The sequence below is a fragment of the Elephas maximus genome, chromosome 12 (assembly GCF_024166365.1).
Source record: "Elephas maximus indicus isolate mEleMax1 chromosome 12, mEleMax1 primary haplotype, whole genome shotgun sequence".
In the NCBI taxonomy this organism is placed as follows: Eukaryota; Metazoa; Chordata; class Mammalia; order Proboscidea; family Elephantidae; genus Elephas; species Elephas maximus.
The window spans coordinates 99,397,119-99,421,771 of record NC_064830.1 but is presented as its reverse complement, the minus strand read 5'-3'; the positions used below and the strand labels follow the sequence as shown (position 1 = coordinate 99,421,771).

The window sequence follows — 24,653 nt, the reverse complement described above, 5'->3', positions numbered from 1 at the left end:
TACATGTCATCTCTCTAACGCTGGCATCTATAGCTGGTGATATGGCTTGCCTCTCAGTATAGATGTGGAAGCTATTCACGTAATGTTCTAAAGACGCTCTGGATTCCTGAGACCAAGCCTCTGCTTTTTGTGAGAAGTGTTTTGGCGTACTGCAAAGTGAGTTTTGTAGCCGCCTCTTTTGCTTCTTATGGTTGTGTACACCTGCTCACTTTCATCAATACAAATGCCCTCACTCAGGAAAAAGTTTCTAGAACTTTCTAGAATCTGTGTATACCCCATCTGGCACATTGGTCTGATTTCCATAGGGCTCTATTGTCAAATGTTGAGGTTTTTACTCCTGTCTGACAGTCCAGTTCCCTGGCAGACTGAGCACAAGACTTGATGTTCCAACATTGTGAACATGGTGAGGTAGAGTATTTTTTTTTGCCAGGTGCTTCTTTCTACAAAGTATGGTGGTCCTTTGTGTTAGGAAGAACGAACAAAGGGAGTCTTTGTGTGTGCTAAATTCAAACTCTACTGCTTGTAGCACGGGCTCAGTTGTTGTTGTTAGGTGCCATCAAGTAGGTTCCAGCTCATGGCGACCCTATGCACAACAGAATGAAACACGGCCCGGTCCTGTGGCATTCTCACAATCGTTATGCTTGAGCCCGTTGTTGCAGCCACAGTGTCAGTCTACCTCGTTGAGGGTCTTCCTGTTTTCTGTTGACCCTGTACTTTGCCAAGCATGATGTCCTTCTCCAGGGACTGAACCCTCCTGACAACATGTCCAAACTACGTAAGACATAGTCTCACCATCCTTGCTTCTAAGGAGCATTCTGGTTGTACTTCCTCCAAGACAGATTTGTTCATTCTTTTGGCAGTCCATGGTATATTCAATATTCTTCACCAACACCACAATTCAAAGACATCAACTCTTTTTTGGTCTTACTTATTCCTTGTCCAGCTTTCACATGCATATGATGCGATTGAAAATACCATGGCTTGGATCAGGCTCACCTTAGTCTTCAAGGTGACATCTTTGCTCTTCAACACTTTAAAGGGGTCCTCTGCAGCAGATACACCCAATGCAATGCGTCTTCTGATTTCTTGACTGCTGCTTCCATGGCTGTTGATCGTGAATCCAAGTAAAATGAAATCTTGACAACTTCAATCTTTTCTCTGTTTATTATGATGTTGCTTATTGGTCCAGTTGTGAGGATTTTTGTTTTCTTTATGTTGAGGTGCAATCCATACTGAAGGCTGTGGTCTTTGATCTTCATTAGTAAGTACTTCAAGTTCTCTTCACTTTCAGCAAGAATGTTGTGTCATCTGTATAATGCAGGTCATTAATGAGTCTTTCTCCAATCCTGATGCTCTGTTCTTCATCGTGTAGTCCAGTTTCTCAGATCATTTGCTCAGTGTACAGATTGAGTAAGTATGGTGAAAGGATACAACTCTGATGCACACCTTTCCTGACTTTAAACTGCGCAATATCCCCTTGTTCTGTCCAAACAACTGTCTCTTGATTTATGTACAGTTCCCTCATGAGCATAATTGAGTGTTCTGGAATTACCATTCTTTGCAGTGTTACCATAATTTGTTATGATCCATACAGTTGAATGCCTTTGTATAGACAATAAAACACAGGTAAACATCTTTCTGGTATTCTCTGCTTTCAGTCAGGGTCCATCTGCCATCAGCAATGCCATCCCTGGTTCCACGTCCTCTTCTGAATCTGGCCTGAATTTCTTGCAGTTCCTTATTGATATACTACTGCAGCTGCTTTTGAAAGATCTTCAGCTGAATTTTACTTTCATGTGATATTAATGATATTGTTTGATAATTTCCACATTCAGTTGGATCACCTTTCTTGGGAGTAGGCACAAGTATGGATCTTTGCCAGTCGGTTGACCAGGTGGCTGTCTGCCAAATTTCTCGACACGGACAAGTGAACACTTCCAGTGCTGCATCCATTTGTTGAAACATCTCAATTCATATTCCATCAATTCCTGGAGGCTTGTTTTTTGACAATTCCATCAGTGCAGCTTGGATTTCTTCCTTGCAGTACCATCGATTCCTGATTGTATGCTACCTCTTGAAATGATTGAACATTGACCAGTTCTTTTTGGTATAATGACTCTGTGTATTCCTCCCATCTTCTTTTGATGCTTCCTGAGAACTAGCCATTAGAGAAATGCAGATCAAAACCACAGTGAGACACCATCTCACCCTGACATTTCTAGCATGAAAAAACACAGAAAACACTAAATGATGGTGAGGCTGCAGAGAGATTGGAATGCTTATGTATTGATGGCAGGAATGCAAAGTGGTACGAACATTTTGGAAAACAAAATGGTGCTTCCTTAAAAAGCTAGAAATAGAAATACCATAGGATTCAGCAATCCCATTCCTAGGAATATATCCTAGAAAATAAGAGCCATCACATAAATAGACACATGCACACCCATGTTCACTGCAGCATTATTCACAATAGCAAAAAGATGGAAAAAAACTAACTTCCCATCAACAGATAAATGGACAAACAAACTGTGGTACACACACACAATAGAATACTATGCAACTCTAAAGAACAATGACGAATCTTTGAATCATCTCACAACATGGATGAATCTGGATGGCATTATGCTGAGTGAAATAAGTCAATCACAAAAGGACAAATACTGTATGAGACCACTAAGATAAAAACTCATAAAAAGGTTTACACAAAAGGAGAAACAGTCTTTGATGCTTATGAGGGAGGGGAGAGGTGAGGAGGGAAAAACACTAACTCGACAATAGATAAGGGGCAACTTTGATGAAAGGTAAGACAGTGCACGGTACTGAGGAAGTCAGCACCACTTGAACAAGACAAGGTTATGGAAATTTCACAGACACATCCAAACTCCCTGAGGGACTAAATTACTTGGCTGAGAGCTGGGGACCATGGTCTCAGGGGACATCTAGCTCAATAGGCATACCATAGTTTATAAAGAAAACATTCTACATTCCACTTTGGCGAGTAGTATCTAGGGTCTTAAAAGCTTGTGAGCAGCCATCTATGATACTCCACTGGTCTCACCCCATCTGTAGCAAGGGAGAATAAAGAAAACCGGAGACACAAGGGAAAGATAAGTCCAAAGGGCCAATAGACCACAACTACTCCAGCCTTCACCAAACACAACTAGATGGTGCCAACTGCTCTGACAGGGATCACATTAGAGGGTCCCAGACAGAGCTGGAGAAAAATGTAAAACAAAATTCAAACTCACAAAAAAAGGCCATACTTACAGTCAGACAGAGACCGGAGAAACCCTGGAAGTATGGCCACTGGCACCCTTTTAACACAGCACTGAAGTCACTCCTGATGTTTACCCTTCAGCCACAGATTAGACAAGCCCATAAAACAAACAATAATACAGGTAGCTCAAACGTGTCGATGAGACTAAATGGGCACACTAGCCCAGGGGCAAGTACAAGAAGGCAGGAGGAGACAGGAAAGCTGGACAAATGGCAATGGGAACCGAATTCTAGAAGGGGAGAGTGTTGACAGGTCATGGGGATGGCAACCAATGTGAAAAAACAATAATTGCTGAATGAGAAACTACTTTGCTCTCTAAACCTTCATCTAAAGCACAATAAATAAAAATGTGAATAATGTATGTTTAAGATGTTTACAGTTCCCTGACAAATTTCTGTTCACATGAAACTCTGTTTAGAACTCGGCAGTTTAAACAGCTCTTTCAGATTCCTGACTATGAGTGTTCTCAATCATTGAATGTTTCTCACATCTTTGGTAGACACAGTTCACAATAATGTGAGAGAGGTCAAGCACAGAGTGGACATAATGAACTCTGGCTGGCTTGTTCCAGTTCAGAAAAACTTTTTTTTTTCAATTCAGGTTTAGTTTTCACTGCAGGAAAAAAAATTTTTTTTTTAGTTTCAGTTTTTGGTTCCATTCCTGTTCGAAGTCCTGCTTCCAGCCCATTGCCTGGCACACTCAGTCCCTGGGTGGCGCAAAGGGTTAACCTCTTGAGCACTAAGTGAAAGGTTGACGGTTCAAACCCACCCAGATTGTCTCAGAAGAAGACCTAGCAAAAGACTTACAAAAAGTCACGACCAGAAAAACCCTATTGGGTGCAGTTCTACTCTGCAACACATGAAGTTGTCATGAGTCAGAACCAATTTGGTGGCAACTGGTTTTGTTTTGTTTTTTAGCATTCCCTTACTTGGTCTTAAATCAATGGATGGATGAATAAATGTACTAATGTATTACACCCCCATGCGTCTGTCAGCTTTTCATACGCTAGGGGCTTGTGTATTGCTGTGATGCTGGAAGCTATGCCACCGGTATTCAAATACCAGCAGGGTCACCCATGGTGGACAGTTTTCAGACTAAGGCAGACTAGGAAGAAGCACCTGGCAGTCTACTTCTGAAAAGAACAGACAAATTTGTGTTGGAAGAAGTACAACCAGAATGCTCCTTGGAAGCAAAGATGGCAAGACTGGGTCTCACATACTTTGGACATGTTGTCAGGAGGGATCAGTCCCTGGAGAAGAACATCATGCTTGGTAAAGTAGTGGATTAGAGAAAAAGAGGAAGACCCCCTAATGAAGTGGACTGACAGTGGCTGCAACAATGGGCTCAAGCATAGCAACAATTGTGAGGATGGCACAGGAATGAGCAGTGTTTTGTTCTGTTTTGCATAGGGTCACCATGAGTTGGAACTGACTTGGCGGCACCTAACAACAACAACAATGTATTACATTTCCAAGAGGCACCTATGGATTTTATCAGGTGTCTCCTGGTTAAAGCCTTAACCCAGTGTTGAAAAATATGGTGGTAGAAGTTTCAGACTGCTATCCCAAGTAAGGAGCCCTGGTGTCACAGTGGTTAAGTATTTGGCTGCTAACCAAAAAGCTGGCAGTTCTAATCCTCCAGCCGCTCAATGGAAACCCTATGGTACTGTTCTTACCTGTTCTGCAGGGTCATTATGAGTCAAAATCAACTCCCTCAATGGCATTGGGTTTTTTTTTTTTTAATAACTTTTATTAAGCTTCAAGTGAACGTTTACAAATCCAATCAGTCTGTCACATATAAGTTTACATACATCTCACTCCCTACTCCCACTTGCTCTCCCCCTCTTGAGTCAGCCCTTTCAGTCTCTCCTTTCTTGACAATTTTGCCGGCTTCCCTCTCTCTCTATCCTCCCATTCCCCCTCCAGACAAGAGTTGCCAACAAAATCTCAAGTGTCCACCTGATATAATTAGCTCACTCTTCATCAGCGTCTCTCTCCCACCCGCTGACCAGTCCCTTTCATGTCTGATGAATTGTCCTCGGGGATGGTTCCTGTCCTGTGTCAACAGAAGGTCTGGGGAGCATGGCCGCCGGGATTCCTCCAGTCTCAGTCAGACCATTAAGTTTGGTCTTTTTATGAGAATTTGGGGTCTGCATCCCACTGATCTCCTGCTCCCTCAGGGGTCCTCTGCTGTGCTCCCTGTCAGGGCAGTCATCGATTGTGGCCGGGCACCAACTAGTTCTTCTGGTCTCAGGATGATGTAGATCTCTGGTTCATGTGGCCCTTTCTGTCTCTTGGACTCTTAGTTGTCCTGTGGCCTTGGTGTTCTTCATTCTCCTTTGCTCCAGGTGGGTTGAGACCAATTGCTGCATCTTAGATGGCCGCTTGTTAGCATTTAAGACCCCAGACGCCATATTTCAAAGTGGGATGCAGAATGATTTCATAATAGAATTATTTTGCCAATTGACTTAGAAGTCCCCGCAAACCATGTTCCCCAGACTCTGGCGCTTGCTCTGCTGACCTTTGAAGCATTCATTTTATCCCGGAAACTTCTTTGCTTTTGATCCAGTCCAATTGAGCTGACCTTCCATGTATTGAGTGTTGTCTTTCCCTTCACCTAAAGCAGTTCTTATCTACTGATTAATCAATAAAAAACCCTCTCCCACCCTCCCTCCCTTCCCCCCTCGTAACCACAAAAGTATGTGTTCTTCTCAGGTTTACTATTTCTCAAGATCTTATAATAGTGGTCTTATACAATATTTGTCCTTTTGCCTCTGACTAATTTCACTCAGCATAATGCCTTCCAGGTTCCTCCATGTTATGAAATGTTTCAGAGATTCGTCACTGTTCTTTATCGATGCGTAGTATTCCATTGTGTGAATATACCACAATTTATTTACCCATTCATCCGTAGATGGACACCTTGGTTGCTTCCAGCTTTTTGCTATTGTAAACAGAGCTGCAATAAACATGGGTGTGCATATATCTGTTTGTATGAAGGCTCTTGTATCTCTAGGGTATATTCCGAGGAGTGGGATTTCTGGGTTGTATGGTAGTTCTATTTCTAACTGTTTAAGATAACGCCAGATAGATTTCCAAAGTGGTTGTACCATTTTACATTCCCACCAGCAGTGTATGAGAGTTCCAATCTCTCCGCAGCCTCTCCAACATTTATTATTTTGTGTTTTTTGGATTAATGCCAGCCTTGCTGGTGTGAGATGGAATCTCATCGTAGTTTTAATTTGCATTTCTCTAATGGCTAATGATCGAGAGCATTTTCTCATGTATCTGTTGGCTGCCTGAATATCTTCTTTAGTGAAATGTGTGTTCATATCCTTTGCCCACTTCTTGATTGGGTTGTTTGTCTTTTTGTGGTTGAGTTTTGACAGAATCGTGTAGATTTTAGAGATCAGGCGCTGGTCGGAGATGTCATAGCTGAAAATTCTTTCCCAGTCTGTAGGTGGTCTTTTTACTCTTTTGGAGAAGTCTTTAGATGAGCATAGGTGTTTGATTTTTAGGAGCTCCCAGTTATTGGGTTTCTCTTCATCATTTTTGGTAATGTTTTGTATTCTGTTTATACCTTGTGTTAGGGCTCCTAGGGTTGTCCCACTTTTTTCTTCCATGATCTTTATCGTTTTAGTCTTTATGTTTAGGTCTTTGATCCACTTGGAGTTAGTTTTTGTGCATGGTGTGAGGTATGGGTCCTGTTTCATTTTTTTGCAAATGGATATCCAGTTATGCCAGCACCATTTGTTAAAAAGGCTATCTTTTCCCCAGTTAATTGACACTGGTCCTTTGTCAAATATCAGCTGCTCATACGTGGATGGATCTATGTCTGGGTTCTCAATTCTGTTCCATTGGTCTATGTGTCTGTTGTTGTACCAATACCAGGCTGTTTTAACTACTGTGGCTGTATAATAGGTTCTGAAGTCGGGTAAGGTGAGGCCTCCCACTTTCTTCTTTTTCAGTAGTGCTTTGCTTATCCGGGACTTCTTTCCCTTCCATATGAAATTGGTGATTTGTTTCTCTATCCCCTTAAAATATGACATTGGAATTTGGATCGGAAGTGTGTTAAATGTATAGATGGCTTTTGGTAGAATAGACATTTTTACTATGTTAAGTCTTCCTATCCATGAGCAGGGTATGTTTTCCAATTAAGTATGTCCTTTTGAATTTCTTGTAGTAGAGCTTTGTAGTTTTCTTTGTATAGGTCTTTTACATCCTTGGTAAGATTTATTCCTAAGTATCTTATCTTCTTGGGGGCTACTGTGAATGGTATTGATTTGGTTATTTCCTCTTCGGTGTTCTTTTTGTTGATGTAGAGGAATCCAAGTGATTTTTGTATGTTTATTTTATAACCTGAGACTCTGCCAAACTCTTCTATTAGTTTCAGTAGTTTTCTGGAGGATTCCTTAGGGTTTTCTGTGTATATAATCACGTCATCTGCAAATAGTGATAACTTTACTTCTTCCTTGCCAATCCGGATACCTTTTATTTCTTTGTCTAGCCTAATTGCCCTGGCTAAGACTTCCAACACGATGTTGAATAAGAGCGGTGATAAAGGGCATCCTTGTCTGGTTCCCGTTCTCAAGGGAAATGCTTTCAGATTCTCTCCATTTAAAGTGATATTGGCTGTTGGCTTTGCATAGATGCCCTTTATTATGTTGAGGAATTTTCCTTCAATTCCTATTTTGGTAAGAGTTTTTATCATGAATGGGTGTTGGACTTTGTCAAATGCCTTTTCTGCATCAATTGATAAGATCATGTGGTTTTTGTCTTTTGTTTTATTTATGTGGTGGATTACATTAATGGTTTTTCTGATATTAAACCAGCCTTGCATACCTGGTATAAAGCCCACTTGATCAGGGTGAATTATTTTTTTGATGTGTTGTTGGATTCTATTGGCTAGAATTTTGTTGAGGATTTTTGCATCAATGTTCATGAGGGATATAGGTCTATAATTTTCTTTTTTTGTAATGTCTTTACCTGGTTTTGGTATCAGGGAGATGGTGGCTTCATAGAATGAGTTGGGTAGTATTCCGTCCTTTTCTATGCTTTGAAATACCTTCAGTAGTAGTGGTGTTAACTCTTCTCTGAAAGTTTGGTAGAACTCTGCAGTGAAGCCATCCGGGCCAGGGCTTTTTTTTGTTGGGAGTTTTTTGATTACCGTTTCAATCTCTTTTTTTGTTATGGGTCTATTTAGTTGTTCTACTTCTGAATGTGTTAGTTTAGGTAGGTAGTGTTTTTCCAGGAATTCATCCATTTCTTCTAGGTTTTCAAATTTGTTAGAGTACAAGTTTTCATAATAATCTGAAATGATTCTTTTAATTTCATTTGGTTCTGTTGTGATGTGGTCCTTCTCATTTCTTATTCGGGTTATTTGTTTCCTTTCCTGTATTTCTTTAGTCAGTCTAGCCAATGGTTTATCAATTTTGTTAATTTTTTCAAAGAACCAGCTTTTGGCTTTGTTAATTCTTTCAATTGTTTTTCTGTTCTCTAATTCATTTAGTTCAGCTCTAATTTTTATTATTTGTTTTCTTCTGGTGCCTGATGGATTCTTTTGTTGCTCACTTTCTATTTGTTCAAGTTGTAGGGACAGTTCTCTGATTTTGGCTCTTTCTTCTTTTTGTATGTGTGCATTTATTGATATAAATTGGCCTCTGAGCACTGCTTTTGCTGTGTCCCAGAGGTTTTGATAGGAAGTATTTTCATTCTCGTTGCATTCTATGAATTTCCTTATTCCCTCCTTGATGTCTTCTATAACCCAGTCTTTTTTCAGGAGGGTATTGTTCATTTTCCAAGTATTTGATTTCTTTTCCCTCGTTTTTCTGTTATTGATCTCTAGTTTTATTGCCTTGTGGTCTGAGAAGATGCTTTGTAATATTTCGATGTTTTGGACTCTGCAAAGGTTTGTTTTATGACCTAATATGTGGTCTATTCTAGAGAATGTTCCATGTGCGCTAGAAAAAAAAGTATATTTTGCAGCAGTTGGGTGGAGAGTTCTGTATAAGTCAATGAGGTCAAGTTGGTTGATTGTTGTAATTAGATCTTCCGTGTCTCTGTTGAGCTTCTTACTGGATGTCCTGTCCTTCTCCGAAAGTGGTGTGCTGAAGTCTCCTACTATAATTGTGGAGGTATCTATCTCGCTTTTCAATTCTGTTAAAATTTGATTTATGTATCTTGCAGCCCTGTCATTGGGTGCATAAATATTTAATATGGTTATGTCTTCCTGATCAATTGTCCCTTTTATCATTATATAGTGTTCTTCTTTATCCTTTGTGGTGGATTTAAGTCTAAAGTCTATTTTGTCAGAAATTAATATTGCTACTCCTCTTCTTTTTTGCCTATTGTTTGCTTGATATAATTTTTTCCATCCTTTGAGTTTTAGTTTGTTTGTGTCTCTAAGTCTAAGGTGTGTCTCTTGTAGGCAGCATATAGATGGATCGTGTTTCTTTATCTAGTCTGTGACTCTCTGTCTCTTTATTGGTGCATTTAGTCCATTTACATTCAGGGTAATTATAGATAAATAAGTTTTTAGTGCTGTCATTTTGATGCCTTTTTATGTGTGTTGTTGACAATTTCATTTTTCCACATACTTTTTTGTGCTAAGGCGTTTTTCTTAGTAAATTGTGAGATCCTCATTTTCATAGTGCTTGACTTTATGTTAGTTGAGTCGTTATGTTTTTCTTGGTTTTTATCTTGAGTTATAGAGTTGTTATACCTTTTTGTGGTTACCTTATTATTTACCCCTATTTTTCTAAGTAAAAACCTAACTTGTATTGTTCTATATCGCCTTGTATCACTCTCCATATGGCAGTTCAATGCCTCCTGTATTTAGTCCCTCTTTTTGATTATTGTGATCTTTTACCTATTGACTTCCATGGTTCCCTGTTATGTGTATTTTTTTTTTTTAATTAATCTTAATTTGTTTGTTTTTGTGATTTCCCTATTTGAGTTGATATCAGGACGTTCTGTTTTGTGACCTTGTATTGTGCTGGTGTCTGATATTATTGGTTCTCTGACCAAACAATATCCTTTAGTATTTCTTGTAGCTTTGGTTTGGTTTTTGCAAATTCTCTAAGCTTGTGCTTGTCTGTAAATATCTTAATTTCGCCTTCATATTTCAGAGAGAGTTTTGCTGGATATATGATCCTTGGCTGGCAGTTTTTCTCCTTCAGTGTTCTGTATATGTCGTCCCATTCCCTTCTTGCCTGCATGGTTTCTGCTGAGTAGTCAGAACATATTCTTATTGATTCTCCCTTGAAGGAAACCTTTCTTTTCTCCCTGGCTGCTTTTAAAATTTTCTGTTTATCTTTGGTTTTGGTGAGTTTGATGATAATATGTCTTGGTGTTTTTCTTTTTGGATCAATCTTAAATGGGGTTCGATGAGCATCTTGGATAGCTATCCTTTCGTCTTTCATGATGTCAGGGAAGTTTTGTGTCAGGAGTTCTTCAACTATTTTCTCTGTGTTTTCTGTCCCCCCTCCCTGTTCTGGGACTCCAATCACCCGCAGGTTATCCTTCTTGATAGAGTCCCACGTAATTCTTAGGGTTTCTTCATTTTTTTTAATTCTTTTATCTGATTTTTTTTCAGCTATGTTGGTGTTGATTCCCTGGTCCTCCAGATGTCCCAGTCTGCATTCTAATTGCTCGAGTCTGCTCCTCTGACTTCCTAGTGCGTTGTCTAATTCTGTAATTTTATTGCTAATCTTTTGGATTTCTACATGTTGTCTCTCTATGGATTCTTGCAACTTATTAATTTTTCCAGTATGTTCTTGAATAATCTTTTTGAGTTCTTCAACAGTTTTATCAGTGTGTTCCTTGGCTTTTTCTGCAGTTATCCTAATTTCATTTGTGATATCATTAAGCATTCTGTAAATTAGTTTTTTATATTCTGTATCTGATAATTCCAAGATTGTATCTTCATTTGGGAAAGATTTTGATTCTTTTGTTTGGGGGGTTGGAGAAGCTGTCATGGTCTGCTTCTTTAAGTGGTTTGATATGGATTGTTGTCTCCGAGCCATCACTGGGAAACTAGTTTTTCCAGAAAATCCGCTAAAAAAAAAATGCAGTGAGATCCCTATCAGAGTTCTCCCTCTGGCTCAGGCTATTCAGATGTTAATGAAGCCGCCTGGGGAGGGTGGGGGAGGGAACAGAGAGATAGGAGAGTAGCACCTCAGAATATAGCCAGAGTTGCTTGTCTTGCTTGGAATGACTATTATATCTGAGATTCCTGCAGGGCGCGTCGCCTATGTGTGCTGGCTGTGTGGAGATTGCCCCCGGGGGGTCTGGCCCGCTGGAGTCACGGTCAGATCCTCCGCTTCCAGCCCCACGCCCAGCGTCAAGGCTCCCCTACTGGGACGGTGCACCCTCGACTCCAAAATCAGTCGCTGCCTCCCGGGGACTTCTCGTCCCTCCAGCCGTGTGGCCGTGCCGCCCCCGAGAACCAGTTGGGCCTCCTCCTGGGGTTAGTTCAGATGGGTGGAGCAGCTCCCTGTGCTTGTGCTGTGACCGAGTGTCCCAGCTGGGACTCTGTTCTCCCCGCTCCAATACCAGTCGCTGCCTCCCGGGGACTTCTCCTACCGGCTGAGTCCCACGCCGCCCGCGCGACCCGGCTGGTCCCCTTCCCAGGGTTAGTTCAGGGGGGTGGAGCAACTCTCCGTGTTTATGCCGTACCTGCGTCCAGTCCAAATCCCTGCGGGACGGTTCCCCGGCTTGGACGCTGCTCTTTCTGCTCCAAGACCAGTCACTACCTCCCGAGGATTTCTCCTACCGGCTGCGTCCCATGCCGCCCGTGGAACCGGCTGGTCCCCATCCGGGGGTTAGTTCAGGGTGGTGGAGCAGCTGTCTGTGCTTGTGCCGTACCTGACTGGTACGCTGGCTCCAGGCTCTGGAAACAATCGCTGCTTCCCCGTATTAGTTCGTTCTCCGTCTCTAAATCTGTGTTTGTTGTTCAGGGTTCATAGATTGTTATGTATGTGATCGATTCACTTGTTTTTCTGTGTCTTTGTTGTAAGAGGGATCCGAGGTAGCGTCTGCCTAGTCCGCCATCTTGGCTCCGCCCGGCATTGGGTTTTTGGTTATTTCAAATAAGGAAAAAGAAAGAAGTGAGATAGTTTTGATGGCACATTTTAGCAATGAGAAGTCCACCGACTCAGCTGGTGTAGGGCAGCCCTGAGAATTTACAGCCCAAAGAGACATGAAGAATTGGAGAGGAGTTGAGTATGAGTTTCTGCAGAAGGGCAGAAGGCTAAAAGTGGGAAGGCTAAAGAGGGAAGGAAATGTACGAACAAACTTGTACTTCTGTTGAGTTTTAAGGACATTTATTGTTGTTTTTGTTGGCTGTCATAGAGTTGGCTTTTGACTCATGGTGACCTCATGCACAATGTAGCCAAACAATGCCTGGTGCTACACCAGCCCCACGATCAATAGTGGCTCAAGCTGCTGTGATTTATATGGTTTCTAGTGGCTGATTTTCAGAGGTAGATAGCCAGGCCTTTAATCTAGTCTTAGTCTGGAAGTTCTGTTTTTTTTTGTTGTTGTTGTTCACATGTGATTCTGCAGGCCAAGCCGACAAGAAACCCGAGTCAGAGTAATGACAATGGCCTCATGTAACTTCTGTATGCTGAGACCTCTGGTTACTTCCATCAGAAATCTGGTGGAAATCTCACAGGTGATACTGAGTGCTATTGCAGTCCTCTTCTCTACCAGCTCCAAGGGCCTTCTCTTTACCCATCTACCACCTGTCGCAAAGCAGGAAGCCGTCAACTGACCTGCTGTTCTTTCTGTTCAAATGCATTGTTCCTGGAGATACCTCTTCCCAGAGAGAGGGGGCTATTCTTTGTTGAGAAATTGGTATAACTTGCTGTGTGTTGCAGGACCTCCTGAGGGGCTGAACAGGAAGAAACACAACTTGATTCTGCCCAGCACAAGCATCGGCTCCATCTCCTCCATGCCGCCTCTCTCTTTCAGGACCATCTGTCTCAGGGCCTATTGTAGCATCAACAATACAGGACGATGGAATGGTCACTGCAGACTCCCAGGGAAAGGACTTGCTAGGGCCCCAAAACTTCATCCAGTTCAACACATCTGATCTTTCTGGGTGTTCACTCGTGTAAGGCACTCTGCCATAGTGAAACCAACAGAGGTGCTGAAGGCTGGACCAAAACCAAACCCGTTGCTGTCCAGTAGATTCTGACTCATAACAATACAGCAATAGAAATGTACACTGGGGTTGGGAGCTGTGAAGAGGAGAAAGTGGTTGAATCTGTTTGAGGTGGTTGGGGAGGCTGGACTCTAACCATGGAGGTTCTACCTAAGCTGGGCTTTGAAAGATGAATAGGAGGCTTCTGTGTGCACTTGAGGTAGAGGAAATTGCATGAGTTTCCTCCATTTGTTTGGAAGAATTGCAAGAATTTTGAAGTGAGTAGCCATGGTTAACAAGGAAGGTCACAGTAGTTTTAAGACCAGTGGCTTCACTTGGAATTTCTTTAAAAAATTTTTTTCGTATTTATAATCTTTATTTTTTAAAAAGAGTTGCAACAATGGCTTGAAACACAATAGCAATTGTGAGGCTCATGCAGAACAGGGCAATATTTTGTTCTGTTATACATAAGTCACCATGAGTTGGAGCAGACTTGAAGGCAACTAACATTTTTTAAACCCAAATTAGAACAATATATCCTAGGTAAAAAAAAAAAAAAATTTTTTTTTTTTTTTTTTTTAACATAGACAGCTAATGGTTCCATAAGATTCACTTGGAATTTCTGGTAAGAACTAATAACCTTTGGTTTTTCTGATAACACCGAGTTTTTTAGTTATTGATTTCCCACAAAGTATGAACTCCAGGAGGGCCATTTTGGAGATATACTTGGATGCTTTGCTGAAAGTGCACCTTGAACTCCCCAGGCTGCAGGTGGAGCTCAGATGGCCCTTTCACTGCCTGCTGCTTGGGCCCCACTCCCTTCCAAGCATATAAACCTGCCAGCAGCCTCCGTGAATCCCAGCTAGACTGGAAGAAGGCTGAGCAGGGCTGGCATAGCTCAGCTTGCACAGCTCAAAGGAAAGCGCAGAGGAGACTCTCAGGCAAGGATAGTGAGGATGGACCTAATCCCAAGCTTATCCATGGAGACGTGGATTCTCCTGGCCACCAGCCTGGTGCTCCTCTACCTGTGAGTAGCTTCCCAGCTCCCTCTGTGACATTGGACTCGGGATTTTTGTGCTTCTCTGGCCACTTTTCCCCTGGATGATTTGAAGTTAAAAAAGAGATAGAGGAGTGGACGTTGCTTAAGTGTTGGCTGCTACAAAGCCATACGTGGTTATTAGTCATCTTATGCAGATCCTGTGAAGTTACTTCTTCATAAGGCAACCACATTCCACCTCCCAAATCCCAATTTCTATGGCAAGGAGCGTTTAGTGACATTCTTTGTTTCTGGGGATTGACTACCAATTTGGACCTAGATGAATCAACAGAAATCCAGGTTTAAAAGAAATGTAAAAAAAAAAAAAAAAAGTTGGTCACTCAAATGGGGAATGTTTAGAACAAGGAGACCTTTCACTCAGCAATATGCTGTTCGCTTCTCCCATGCCTTTTCATGGATTGATAGCTCATTTCTTTTTATCACTGAACTTCATGTCCTTTGAAGTTTTTTTTTTTTTTTTAATTGCATGTTATAAGATTGATTGGATTTGTGTGAAATATCTGGAACCTATAGCGAAATAAGGGGTAACCTCCAAAGAAGAGGAAATAAGGTCTCATTTCTATTTGTCATTCAGGACAGAAAGATTTTTTTCTCTTTTCTACCTAGAATTGTTGTCTTTTGCCGTCAAGACCATTCTGACTCATGGCGACCCTATGTGTTAGAGAGTGGAACTGCTCCACAGGGTTTTCTTGGCTGTGATCTACATGGAAGCAGATACCAGGACTTTTCTTCTTCAGCGCCACTGGGTGAGTTCTAACCACCAATCTTTTGGTGACCAGCTAAGTGCAAGCTGTTTGCGCCACCTAGTGGGAACCCCCAAATCCTGCAAGCATCAACTTATGAAATAGCCATAAGCAAAAACTTTGGAAAAGTTTCAGATTGAACTTCCCAAGAGCTCAATTCTTGGGAATATTTTTAAGTAATCACTCTAGGATTGGTATCAGGATGGTTTTAGCTGCTTGTCACTAATCCTTATGTTTTGTGGGTCTCACAGTAGAGGTGGAAAAGGAGATGGTGATGAAATGAGATTATTGCTGTTGAAATTGTTATTGTTATTTATTGCCTACGTGTTACCTCCCTAACAATGGCATCTGTATTGAAAGTCTGGTGACCTGGCTTACTTCTCACTTTATAGATATGGAACCTATTCACATAATGTTCTAAAGAAGCTCATTCGTGGGCCCAAGCCTCTGTCTTTTCTGGGAACTCTTCTAGCCTACCACAAGGTGAGTGTTGTAGCTCCCTCCCTCTTCTGCCCCTTATGGTTGCATCATATGCCTGCTCAGTTCCGTCAATAGAACTACCCCTCCTCAAGAAAAAGTTTCTAGAACTTTCTAGAAACTGTTAATACCCCATCCAATACATTGACTCAGACTAGTCAAGGGCTCTCTTGTCCAATGCTGAGGTTTTTGCCCCAGTCTGACAGTCTAGGTCCCTGGCAGATTTAGCACAAAACTTGATGGTCTAACACTGTGAACATCATGAGGAGGAGTATCTTTCTGCCAGTGTGACTTCGTAAGAAGGCACAGTAGTCCTTAGTGTTAGGAAAATGAGCTGAGGACGTCTTGGTAGTGGCTCATTCAGCTAATGTGCACTAGATTCAAACTCTACTGCTTCTAGCATGAGCTCTGGATAACTTCTTTTGTTCTTCTTCCTGGATAAATGGTTTTTTAAAATAATTTATTTTCTTTTTGGTAGTTGTTCACCTTGGATAGATTGCAAACTTAGTATTACTGGGCATATAACTTAATACTCAAGTATTCACCATCTGGTAATTTGCACATACTGCATTCTCTCAAGAACAGCTAGACCTCTGTGGTTATTTCCATGGCTTCACCCAGCTCTTGGTACCCATGCCATCTTTTAGGGATTTGAGGGCTAGAACAAGAGCTTCCTGCCTTTCTTCTTTACCATCAAAGGAGCCACCTCCATGAGTGAGTGTGAGCAGGGAATGAGTATTGCAGAGACAATGTGGTGAGGGTCTATCAACTTCAGATTTTAACCATGAAATGAGGTTTTTTTTAACAAAAGTATTTTGTTGTTGTTGTTATGTGCTATTGCATGGCTCTCTACTCATGGTGACCCCATGTGACAGAGTAGAACTGCCCTGTGGGAAACTCACTTATTTTCTCCAAGCTTCAGTTTTCTTGTGTGTCCATGGAGGTAATTATTTAGAGGGTTATGTGATTCTAGAGACAACATATGCACAAGCAAAAACAGAAAAAAACAACAACAAAAAAAAAAACAGAAAGACAAATCAGACAAAACCTGTTGCCGCCAAGTTGAATAGACCAGAGTAGAACTGCCCATAGGACTTCCAAGGAGTGGCTGTTGGATTCAAACTGCCGTCCTTTTGGTTAGCACCCGATCTCTTAACCAAAGACAAGGAGTTACTTACTATTCATAGACAAGGTTACATCATTCAGTACCTACAATACTTAGAGAAAATTCAAGAGTTAAATTCTCCGTTTAGAATATCTCCTCTATTTTCCCTGTTTACCCCTAAGATATCTCTGAATAAGAACTTTCCTTTATTTGCCAGTGAAAAGACAGTGTAGTAGTTTCCTAGGGCTGCATCACAAGTTGGTGGCCTAAAACAACAGAAATTTATTTCCTCACAGTTCTGGACGCCGGAAGTCTGAATCAAGGTGTTGACAGGGCAGTGCTCTCGGTGAAGGCTCTTGGGAAAAATCTATCCATGCCTCTTCCTAGCTCCTGGTGGTTTCTGGCCACACTTGGCTTTCCTTGGTTTGTAGATACATGCATCATTCCTGTCTCTGCCTTAGCCTTCACGTGACCGTGTTCTGCCCGTGTCTCTCTCTGTGCGTGCTGCTTTTCCTCTTCTTATAAGGACAGCAGTCATATTGCATTAGAGCTCACCCGACTCTAGTGTGACCTTGTGTTGACTGATAACATCTTTGTTGTTAGTAGCCACAGAGTCAGCTGCGATTTATGGTGGCTTTGTATGTAAAAGAATGAATCGTTACCTTATGCTGCACCATCTCCATGATTTTGATATGTTTGAGCCCATTGCTAAGGCCCTATTTCCACACAAGTTTACATTCACAGATACCGAAGGTTCGGATTTCAGCATATCCTTTTGGGGGACACAATTCAATTCGTAAGAGAGAGTTAGCTTGATCTAATCTAATTTGAATCTTTTTGCCCCAGAAAGAGGTAAAGCCGAGTACATTTAAATTTATAAACTAATTTTATTTTGTTTCTCCTTGCAGGGTATGTGGAATTTTGGCATGAAATGTTCTAAAAAAGTGTGGAAAATTACAGGGATGAGTATTTTGGGAACTGCCCTTAGATAAACTTACCGTAATGAGGCACTCAACTGTGTAGAGGACAATCCCAGCCCAGAGTCTCGTATCCGTTGTAAAGCTTTTGGAGACGTGTTATACCTATAATCCCATATGTTCCCAGGTTTCAAAGTCTACAGTCTGAATGAGGCCTAGAAAGTTGCAGGTAATCACTTTTCTCCAGACTTTAATGGGCAGAGACAGCTAGCCTTACTTTCTGTCCATTTTTTCCTTCTGTAGGTCTCCTTTAATTGCATAAAAATGCATTATTTCAGACTCTTTTGTTGTTGTCATTGTGGGCAATTGAGTAGATTCTGACTCGTAGTGACCTCATTTGACAGAGTAGAACTGCCTCATGGTGTTTTATAGGCTGTAATCCTTACAGGACAGATCACCAGGTCTTTCTTCCACGGAGCTGCCAGGTGTGCTTGAGCTACCAACCTCTAGGTTAACAGCCGAGTGCATAACTGTTGCTGCATCAGGGCTCCTTCGAACCCTTCGACCTCATTCTAATTGGCTTCATCCTAATAACTTATATCAGAGAATTGACACTAGATATCCTCAATACTTAAACTTCTTGAGCTTCGGAATATTTTTAGAAAAAGACAGCAGGAAGTGCAGTGGTTCTCAATAAGTTTTATACACGATTACAGAGCCCTTTGAGGTTCCTCTGTAAATTCAAAGAATACACAACCTATGGAAAATCTTCCATTTTGTTCTAGCGAATTCTAGTGATTGGTAATAGAAAACAAAACGTCAGGACAGTATAATTAAACTTACAGTATACCTCATTCCATTGGCTTATTCCCACAAATGAATATTCTAATGGCCAGGAGAGAAAGCCCAATTTGGATATATTGCATATAAAGACTCAGCTTTGTGTGGCACACATGTCAAAAATGGGATTTCCCTATGATGTCATCAACATGAAGTGAGGCCCAGTTGGGGTCCACATATAAGAATAAATGTAGGCAATGAAAGAAAAGTGATTAAAATGAATTCTGTACTCTCTATATATTCCTTTACACCTTTTTACATTTCTTCCAATTTTTTCTTGACTTAATGCTACCAAAGACCTCTCTTTAATAGGTAAAACAATATTTAATAAAAAACTTAAAAAAAAAGGACAATTCTAAAAATAGGGCAAAATCATTCTTAATTCTATTATCACTTTTTGAGCATTCGAAGTCTTTTTCCATGTGTACATGTATTTTTATGTTTATAAGCAGCATGTCTGCAATTTTTATCTAATTATTTGCATTTTGACATATCTTCTAAATTGTAATTTTAAATGACTGAGCTGATGGGCTGTCCTTATTTATACTTTGCTCTTAGATACTTACTTACCTTTAATTTTTACTAGCCTAATGTCTTTTCAGAAAGCCTGGTGGCGTAGTGGTTAAGTGCTACTGCTGCTAACCAAAGGGTCGGCAGTTCAAATCCACCAGGCGCTCCTTGGAAACGCTATGGGGCAGTTCTACTCTGTCGTAAAGGGTTGCTAGGAGTCGGAGTCGACTCGATGGCACTGGGTTTGGTTATTTTTGGTAATGTCTTTTCAAAAATGAAATATTTTGAACATAAAATATTATGCAAAGAATGATATAGGAAATAGCCATGTGTCCATCATCTATCTCACTTTAACACTTGTTCTAATGTTTTTTCTAACCATGATCTCTTTAAAGAGCTATTTTGTCTCTAAATGTCTCTTACCATTTTAAGCTACATTACCCTTCATTTTATGAGAACTCCAGTGGCTTTTGTGGTCAGAATCTTGCTGTGTATCACATCTTAACTTGAGTTAGAGGAAAATGTTGCTGTGTATTAGGCAACTAGTGGTATGGGTTTTGTCATATCAGGATGAATGCATGGTCTCATGATTCCACCTGCAGAATTGAGTTTGATAAGATTAATCAGCTCCATTTCCCTACATAGCCTTTATGATGGTTGACGGCCTATGATAGCCATCAAAAACCCAGGCCTGATCAAGACAATACTGACGAAAGAGTGTTATTCCACTTTCACAAAATGGAGGGTAAGTATCGATTTTTTCATTAAAAATTTTATTCTTATGTTTACATTCTAAATTTGAAATAATTATAGATTCACAGAAGGTTTGAAAAACAAAACAAAACAAGAAACCAAACATATACAGGAAGGCCTCAGGCACTGTTTATCCAGTTTCCCCCAATGTTAATACCTTGTCTAGCTACAGTATGATATCAAACCAGTAAATTGACATTAGCACAACTTACAGGACCTATTGAGATTTCATCAGTTTTATGCACACTCACTTGCATGTGCATTTGTGCCTGTGTGTGCAGCTCTATTCCATGTTATCACATGTATAGATCTGAGTAACCACCAGCACAATCAAGATACATAACTACCCCCTCACTGTGAGGCTCCATCTTGGTATTCTTTTAGAGTGACAGTCTGTATCTTATCTTTTCTTCTTAATAGGGTCTTTAGCTGAGCAAACCTTTTTTTTTTTTCTAAGAGGCCAATTTAATAATTTTTCCTTTTTTGGGTTTGCTTTTGATGTCAAGTCTGAAAACTTTTTGCCTAGCACTAAAAAAAAAAAGCCCTGAAGATTTTCCTCTTTTTCTTTTCCTCCTCCTCTTTCTTCGTCTTCTCCTCCTTTTTCTTCTCCACTTTTTTTTTTTAAGTTTTATTGTTTTACATTTACGTTTGTGATTCATTTCAAGTTACTTGTTGTATAAGGCGTGATGTCATTATTTTGCCTACGGATGTTCAACTGCTTCAGTTTCATTTGCTGGAAAGGCTATCTTTTCTCCATGGAATTGATTTTGCACCATTGTCAAAATATCAGTTGGCAATATTTGTGTGGGTCTATTTCACATCCTCTGTTCTCTTCCATAGGCCTATGTGTCTATTCATCCAACAATACTACACAGTCAATTCCTGTAGCTATATAGTAAACGTTAACATTTTGTAGAGCTTTTTTTCCCAATTTTTAGTCCTTTTTCAAAATGTTTTAGCTATTCTAGGTTTTTTGCTTTCTGTACCAAGTTATAATAAGTTTGTCTATGTCTAAAAAAATCTTGCTGGGATTTTGATAAGAACTAATTAAAGCTAGATATCGACTTGAGAAAAACCAACATCTTTACTATGTTGAATCTTCTAATCAATGAATACAGTAAATCCCTCCATTAACTTAGGTTTTCCTTGGTTCCTTTCATTAGCATTTTGTAATTTTCACTATACATATCCTGTACATGTTTTGTTAGATTTATAACTAACCAGTTGCTGTTGAGTTGACTCTTACTCATGTCAGCCCCATGTGTATCAAAGTAGAATTGGGCTCCATAAGGTTTTCAATGGATGCTTTTTCAGATGCAAATCACCAGGCATTCTTCTGAGGTGCCTCTGGCTGTACTTGAATCTCCAACCTTTTGGTTAGCATCCAAGCATTTTAGATTTATAACTATTTCATTTTCTTGGCAATGGTAATGTTTTCTTAATGTCAAATTCCACATGTTCATTGTTAGTATATAAAGATATGATAGATTTTCACGTGTTGATCTTGTATACTGCAACTTTGCTGAATTCACTTACTAGATCTAGGAGTTTTTTTTTTTTCATATTCTTGAGATTGCTTATGTTGAGAATATAACATCTGAAAACAGAGACAGTTCTATTTCTTCCTTTCCAATCTATAGTCTTTTATTTCTTTTCTTGTCTTAAAACACTAGCCAGGACTTCCAGTATGATACTGAATAAGAGTGATGAGAGTGGACATTTTTTCATTTTTCCTGATTTTTGGCAGAAAGCTTTCAGTCTTTCACTATTAAATATGATGTTAGTTGTAGTTTTCTCGTAGATGTGTTTTATCAACTTGAGAAAGTTTTCCTGGCTTCCTAGTTGCTGAGAGCTTTTATCAAGATTAAGTATTATAGGTACCCATTTAAAAACAAAATTTTGGAATATGGAAGAAAGTTTTCAAACAGGTTTTTTTGATAGGCCAGCCTGAAGTTGAGAAGTAGGATTATATCCTTTCTTTTCCTTCCAGATACGTGTGTACCAATGTTCATTGCAGCATTATTCACAACATAAAAAAGTAGACACAACTCAAGTGCCCATGAATAGAAGAATGGATAAACAAAATGTGGTCCATCCATTCGGTGGAATATTATTCAGCGATAAGAAGAAATGAAGGTCTGATACATGCTACAATGTGGATAAACCTTGAAAACATTATGCTGAAATAAGTCAGACACAAAAGGACAAATATTTCATGATCCCACTAATACGAAATATCTAGACTAGGCAAATGCGAAACAGAAAAGTAGATTAGAGTTTACCAGGGTCTGGGGGGAGGGGGGAATGGGGAGTTATTACTTAAGGGGTATTGAGTTTCTGTTTGGGGTGATAAAAAGTTTTGGAAATAGATGGTGGCGATGGTTGCATAACATGGTAAATGTAATTAATGTCACTGAACATGGTTAAAATGGCAAATGTTTTATTATATATATTTTATCACATGTGTTACAGGGTAGAACTGCTCCACAGGGTGTCCTAGGTTGTAATCTTATGAAAGAGATCTTCAGGTTTTTCCCCCCAGGAGCCACTAGGTGGGTTCCAACTGCCAACCTGACTCACTTTACAATAGGCCAAAAACAATTTCCAAGAAGGCTGAGATGTGGTCCAGGTACTTGTGGCTTATTACAGATGCTTTGTGGCTGGATTTTGGGTCTATAAAATAGAGAGAAAACCTGGAGCTGAGAAATCTCTGATTTAGGGATTAGAATCTGGCTAGGAGGGGCCCTTGGAGAGAGACTTGGGCTCCCCACCTCTTGTGAATGTTTATGAGAACGATAAGGTCTACGTACCTGTTTGCATAAAGAGGGACCTCTCTGTAAGGATACCCAGGTCACTGGTGACAGTCATGACTGGGGTAGGGTTTGGAGGGAGACTGATATCTCGCTGTCTACTTTTTTGTTCCTTTTTAATTTCATTTCATGTACATACATTAACTATTTAGGAAAATTAATGAAAAATAAAAACCTCACCTAGTTATGCCTTCTTATTTTATTTTTTAAAATTTATTTAATTTATTTTTGTTGTTGAGAATAAACACTGCAGAACATACACTGATTCAACAACGTCTACCTGAAGACTTCAGTGATGTTGATTACATTCTCCAGTTGTGCGAACATTCACACCCTCTTCTTCCGAGTTGTTCCTCCTCCATTAGCATAAACTCACTGCCCAGCAAGCTTCCTACCTAATCTTTCGAATTACTGTTGTCAATTTGATCTCATGTAGATAGTTGTTAAAAGAGCACAATGTTCAACATCATTCTCATTAATAATGAGGAACTAGAGGCCCATAGAAGTTCAACAATTCTACCAGCAATATGTAGCTTACTATTGACAGTATCAGGACTCAAACTTGAACCTTCGGACTTGACGTTATACCATCATATCTGCAGTCTTAAAAATAATTATAATAAAATGTATTTAAAAGAATGTGGTTTGTAGCTTTTTGTTGTTGTTAGGTGTCATCAAGTCAGTTCTGATTATAGAGACCCTATGTACAACAGAATGAAACACTGCCAGGTCCTGCGGCATCCTCACAGTTGTTGTATGCTTGAGCCCATTGATGAAGCCACTGTGTCAATTCATCTTGATGAGGGTCTTCCTCTTTTTTGCTGACCCTCTACTTTACTAAGCATGATGTTCTTCTCCAGGGACTGGTTCCCCCTAATAATATGTCCAAAGTATATGAGACAAAGTCTCGCCATACTTGCTTCTAAGGAGCGTTCTGGTTCTACTTCTTCCAAGACAGATTTGTTCATTCTTCTGGCAGTCAATGGTGTATTCAATATTCTTCACCAACACCAGAATTCAAATGCATTATTTCTTTTTCAGTCATCCTTACTCATTGTCAAGATTTCATATGCGTATTGAAAACACCATGGCTTGGGTCAGGCACAACTTGGTCCTCAAAGTGACCTCTTTGCTTTTTAACACTTTTAAGAAAGAGGTTTTTTGCAGCAGATTTGCCTAATGCAATGCATTGTTTGATTTCTTGACTTCTGCTTCCATGGGCATTGATTGTGGATCCAAGTACAATGAAATCCTTGACAATCTCAATCTTTTCTTGGATATCATGATGTTGCTTATTGGTCCAGTTATGAGGATTTTTGTTTTCTTTATGTTGAGGTGTAATCCAAACTGCAGGTTGTGATCTTTGATCTTTATCAGTGTTTCAAGTCCTCTTCAGTTTCAGCAAGCAAGATTGTGTCATCTGCATATTGCAGGTTGTTGATAAGTCTTCCTCTAATCCTGGTGCAGTGTTCTTCATATAGTCTAACTTATCAAATTATTTGCTCAGCATACACATTGAGTAAGTATGGTGAAAGGATACACCCCTGATGCATACTTTTCTTGATTTTAAACCACACAGTACTCCCTTGTTCTGTTTGAATGGCTGCCTCTTGGTTTATGTACAGTTTCCTCATGAGCACAATTAAGTGTTCTGGAATTCCCATTCTTTGCAAAAAGCAAGAGGTCATTAAAAAGACAGGAAAGAAAGAAAAGACCAAAACGAATGTCAGAAGACACTCTGAAACTTGCTCTTGAACATAGAACGGCTAAAGCAAATGGAAGAAATGATGAAGTAAAAGAGCTGAACAGAAGATTTTAAAGAAGAAAAAATAAATTATTATAATGAAATGTGCAAAGAACTGGAGTTAGAAAAACAAAAAGGGAGAATATGCTCAGCAGTTTTCAAGCTGAAAGAAATGAAAAAAATTCAAGCCTCCAGTTGCAATATTGAAGAATTCTATGGGGAAAATATTAAATGACACAGGAAGCATCAAAAGAAGATGGAAGAAATATATAGAGTC

At 40.0% G+C, this 24,653-nt stretch overlaps 1 protein-coding gene across 1 annotated transcript in view; it reads left to right on the top strand.

Annotated features, from left to right (window-relative positions):
• The window catches only part of LOC126086885 (cytochrome P450 3A8-like), a 63,221-nt gene extending 47,580 nt beyond the window's left edge, over window positions 1-15,641 (top strand). The window contains exons 14-15 of the mRNA XM_049903688.1: window positions 597-612; window positions 15,613-15,641. Coding sequence (XP_049759645.1) covers window positions 597-612; window positions 15,613-15,641 — 45 coding nt within the window. The remainder of the gene's footprint in view (window positions 1-596; window positions 613-15,612) is intronic.
• The last annotated feature ends 9,012 nt before the right edge of the window (window positions 15,642-24,653 follow it).